Below are 5,020 nucleotides of genomic sequence, written 5' to 3'. Positions count from 1 at the left end.
TTCCTCTACAAACAAACGATCTAGAAAAAGTTGAGCTGGATTTCCTGACTGAACTGGATGCGCAGATTGCTGAATTGCAGGTAATTAGCTTTTCTTGCATTCGAAGGCTTAGAGTTCCCGTTTTCTTCTTTCGGACTGTGCTGCATAGAATTGCTGGGAGTTTGCATTAAATTAGCTAAGTTTTGTAGCGATTCCAAAGCTTGTCTAATGCAATCTGTGGATAATTTAAATAGCCATTTAATTGATGCTTGAATAAAAACTGCAACGACTTGGTTGCTGGCACATGGAAAGGGAATGTCTCGTGAACCGTAGAATGAAATGATTTTCAGATGAAAAGTGTGGAGGTACGTCAGCTTGTGGACGAGGCCCGTGAGCGCCGTGATGCACGCGCTCGTAACGCGCAATTATATCACGAGTTAACCGAGTTGAGACGGATGAAATGGGTGCTGCACAATCACTTCGAGCTAGTACTGTGAATAGACACTGTTACCACTGTAATCCAGTTTTCACTTTGTTGCCATCTTCCATAATCTTTCAGTGCATATATGTATCTGTGACTTGTGACTGATCTGAGTTTTATTACCAACTTCCAGCACAGGTGCTTTACTGGATTTATGATCTGTAGGTTGTGTGGGTGAGAATGTCGTAGCTGAGATAGATGAGAGGTTTTTAGGAAAGTTCGAAATTCAATTGTTTTTCATTTGGGTTCATGCGGTCAGCGTATTGAATATTCTTAAACATTTCTAACTCTTCCAAGATATTTTGAATCCTTCTAAACTTCGATTTAAAATTTCAAATATCACTATACTTCCGGTCTGTAATCTGTATTTTTATTTCTCAGGCTTAACGAACGAAAATGTACTTTGCTGTTTTTTTCTTCTGAAGGTTTGAATATCTTCATTGCTATGAGTTATCATTATATATACATATATGTACATGAATTTGTACCTCGGTTTCAAAACGGTTGGAATTTTGTACGTGCTCTAGCAAAAGAGAAAAACAGCTAATGGAGCACCTCCTGTATTTTAATCTCTTGCTAATTCTTGCATTTGTAAATAGTGCTTTAATTATAATTAACGTATATCCTACTATTTTTCGAGTTTTGCAAGAAACTGTCCATTTTCCCTTTTATCACTTTTTGCCGATGTCATATAATTTTGTTCACTTTGTGACAGTTTTATTTTGCTTTTTACTTAAAATTTTCAAAAGTTCAAGACCTGTTATTGAAGTGCAACGTAAAACTGGTGGACATAAAACAGAATTCTGAGGAAACAAAACAATTCAGAAAGGTTGGCTGAATAGTTCTGATTATCGCACAGTCTTAATGGAAAAGTTCTCTGCATTCGAAATTCTGATAAGAAGAAATCGCGCCCGTTTTTCGTTAATAATGTTTAGATGGCATTGGTATTCCGGGCTCAATCTTTTGCAAAAGATTTGGTGTTTGGGATTTTCGAAATCAAGTTGAAACAACGGTATGAGGTAGGAGGGGAAATGGATTGGGAGACTAAGAAAACGGTAAATATATCAAGGTGAGATTCTACATGTTATTTTTTCGTAAAAATCCATGATTCTTCATGCGACCTGAATTATGCTACAGTGTGCCGTACTTTTTCATTGAAAATATTATCTAATCAAAGTTTTTAAAGCCGTTTGCAATTGGCAAATTCATTGGTAAATTTATTGTTGCTCGTATATGTGGAACATCCTTCGGAAAATAATGTCCTCTCTTTCAACTAATTTTCGATCTAACACAAGGAAAACATTGAGTGATGTTAGCAACTCTCTTTGATTTTGTCGAGGACAGGGACTTCATTAAATTCAGAATGATAAATGAGAGGAGCAATTATAAATTGGCACATAATGTGCATATAGAGTTGATCTCACATGATACATTTTTACATGATTATTTCACGCTATGAATGTAATAAATTCATTAGAGGGTTCGTTCGGCGTAAAGAGGCACTTGCCGATATTTCGCATTGGGGCAAGATGTTGAGAAATATAATCTTGAACGCGTATTTCACAGAAAAAGTGTACCACCGGCTGAGTCTACGATCATTAACAATCATCAGTCACATCATAAGTTGCTAGTTAGTCCATAGCACCATAAAGAAGGGACATCAGTTTATAAAATTGAATTAATAAGCAAGGACATGTTATTAGTTATTCATATCATCCATATAAGAAACATTTCAGCTAGCAAGAACTATATGATGTATGTTTTGCAAAGGACACTTCCAAGACTAGTAATTCAACCACTTCGCTGCAATTACGAGAAAAATTATAAAGCTAATCTTGCATCATTTCTTGCACAGCACTGCATTTGTAGATATTAATTGTATTTATTGGCATACATCATAGACGTGACATGGCGGGAGTCTTAGGTCACATATTTGTTCTTTTAAATAAGTAACGTGAGTTCTGTTCACATTGAATTTCGAATGCTTTTAATTTTTGAAATGAGATAAAGAAAAGCTGAAGAAAGAAACGTTCAGGCGAAGTGATGTCAATAAGGTAACTGACTCCAAATGACCTGTCGTGATCGCCATGTGTGTTATCTTTCACTTACTGGCACGGTTTCAGAGAATCTGAAAACAGACCTGAAACACTTTTGTCCACTCAATAGTCATTAGCCTGCAGAATCGTGTTATCGTGCTGTACGGTTAGCGCATGTTCTTGAAGGGATTCCACCGCCGCGGTTGTCAGGAAGGAGAAATTCTCTTTGAATAGCTGAAGGTATCGATTGTTGTCGTCGATCCTCGTTCCCTTCACTATCCTCTACTAGCCGTAATAGGCTCTCCAATCAACTCAATTGTAGTGGAAATTGTCTCATCGCATTACCTCTTTCATATTTTTCATTTCTGTCCTATCATTTGTGTCGCGTTTTGTACGCCATTCATCTGAATGATTGCTTCTTTTTAGCTGTGATCTTGATAAATTTGGATGATGAATCCCGATACGAATTATATACGATTGCGTGGGCTTCCGTTTGCTGCTAAAGAACAAGACGTCCGAGACTTCCTCCAAGGTTTTCTAAAGCAGATCATTTTTTAGATATAAGCATTTGGTTTCTTAGATACAGAAGTTTTTTTCTTTTCGGTTTGAATGCAAAGTCGATAACTTTCACACTGACATCAAATGGTCGAGCAAGTGGCGAATGTTACGTAGAGCTGGATGATCAGGAAGCTGTTAAAGAGGCTCAAAAACTTGATCGTAATGAAATAAATGGACGCTACATTGAAGGTATGTACGAAATTGACGAAATATCTGTGCCACACTGTCCAGTTAGCTAGTAAAAGCTTATGTTGTTAAACGACAACGTTCCGCCCAAGCGTATTTTCTAATTTAGTGCTCATGTCAATACTCTTCTCATGAAACCTTTGCAGTATTCAGCGTTAGTGACGCGGAGCTATTAATGATGATACGCCATGGTGTGATCAAAGGTAGCGGTGGGGACGCGGACAGCCGCTATGCTAGCAACTTTGTTGTCCGTCTTCGAGGTTTGCCATATAGTGCAACGATCGATGACATCAAGGAATTTTTCTCAGGTTTCTTTTTATCCACTTCAGATTTTGCTTTAGAGTAAACGATTGGCTTCTGCACTTTTTTATTTTTCAAATCAGGTATTTCGTTGGAATCTTATTGTTTTTGTGAAAACAATCCAAATAAACAATCCAAATATAGTTTTCTTGCGGTTATACAGCTGATTGTCAGAGTTGCATGTCATCCCCGAATAGAATTAAAGGACCGGTAAGCGGTAGTTTGGTATGAGAGTGGTTTTGGTAATATGTTTTAATGGGAATATAGGCCTGGAAGTAGCGGATGCGGTAATCGACAAAGAACCGGGGGGTCGACCTTCGGGGGAGGCATTCGTACGGTTGGCAACCAAAGAATACGCGGAACTGGCTTTGGAGAGAAGCAAAAACTACATGGGTTCAAGGTATGGGAATTCTGTTGGGGAATTTGCAAATTTTCAATACTGGGCAGGTAAAATTTGTGTTTGTTGGTAGGGTCCGAATTGAACAGCGGCCATTTGGCTACTAGAGATCCGGCGTGATTTTTGTTTAACGTAAGTTTTTTACGGAAATTATGACTAATTTATTATTGCCTATTAGTGTTTGTTGATGTATAAAATGATACTTATTCAAACTTTGATTTCTTGGAATTTAAGAAGAGAGCGAAGTATTTTTGACTTGTTAAATACGAACCGCGTTCCATAATAAGTATTTTAGATATGTCGAGGTTTTCCGTAGTTCGGCCGATGAAATGGACAACAGCTATTACGCAGCACGAGGTATACCACCACCAACCAGTGGACCAGTCCCATTGCGTGGAATAAGTCCGACACTTGACTTTCGATTTCGTGACAGGTATTTTCGTTGATTTTTTTTTTTTTTGTAATCCTTTTCACTCAGAAATGAAAGCATTGCATTGCTGTTTGTCGATCATTACTCACAAAGCATCAGATTCGATATTGGAACTAAGCGAAGTGTAGTGCAGTTTTTTCAAATTCTACCATGGATTACTGACTTTGACAAAGGCTAAAAAGTAGGCTTTGTAGGTATGCAGATTATGGTCGCTATGGTGGACCGATAAGGCTTTCAAGCTTACATCCACGGCCATCGCCGTACGATCGCCCATATTACGATAGGGATCGTTATTATCGATGCGGTGCACGGTATGATCCAGAATTTGATGAAGCAATGTATGATCCTACTGTTAAAGTTTTCATGCGAGGTAACTCTTACCAAATCTGCAAAAAGCAACTGTGAAATCTCCACATAAATTACGGAGGTTCATCATATATGGCTAGTATCAGTTAAGGTTTATTCTTGTAATTATCACTTACTACCTGTTATTTACTGTTTATTATTATTTATTATTACTATTGTTACCACTGTCATTATTATTGTTGTTGTTATTATTATTATTATTATTATTATTACTATTATTATTATTATTATTATTATTATTATTATTATTATTATTATTATTATTATNTATTATTATTATTATTATT

At 36.9% G+C, this 5,020-nt stretch overlaps 2 protein-coding genes across 2 annotated transcripts in view; both read left to right on the top strand.

Annotated features, from left to right (window-relative positions):
* The window catches only part of LOAG_12544 (hypothetical protein), a gene marked incomplete at its 5' end in the record, with an annotated part of 3,478 nt that extends 2,807 nt beyond the window's left edge, over positions 1–671 (top strand). The window contains one exon of the mRNA XM_020448557.1: positions 330–671. Coding sequence (XP_020301311.1) covers positions 330–476 — 147 coding nt within the window. The 3' untranslated portion in view covers positions 477–671. The remainder of the gene's footprint in view (positions 1–329) is intronic.
* A 2,275-nt stretch (positions 672–2,946) lies between these two features.
* LOAG_17185 (RNA recognition domain-containing protein) overlaps positions 2,947–5,020 on the top strand; it is a gene marked incomplete at both ends in the record, with an annotated part of 5,421 nt that continues 3,347 nt past the window's right edge. The window contains 6 exons of the mRNA XM_020449846.1: positions 2,947–3,028; positions 3,055–3,243; positions 3,387–3,548; positions 3,808–3,940; positions 4,233–4,370; positions 4,562–4,737. Coding sequence (XP_020306585.1) covers positions 2,947–3,028; positions 3,055–3,243; positions 3,387–3,548; positions 3,808–3,940; positions 4,233–4,370; positions 4,562–4,737 — 880 coding nt within the window. The remainder of the gene's footprint in view (positions 3,029–3,054; positions 3,244–3,386; positions 3,549–3,807; positions 3,941–4,232; positions 4,371–4,561; positions 4,738–5,020) is intronic.

This window comes from Loa loa (genome assembly GCF_000183805.2).
Source record: "Loa loa unplaced genomic scaffold supercont3.47, whole genome shotgun sequence".
Lineage (NCBI taxonomy): Eukaryota > Metazoa > Nematoda > Chromadorea > Rhabditida > Onchocercidae > Loa > Loa loa.
Note: the sequence above shows the minus strand (reverse complement) of the source record. Positions and strands in the feature narration are given on the sequence as shown.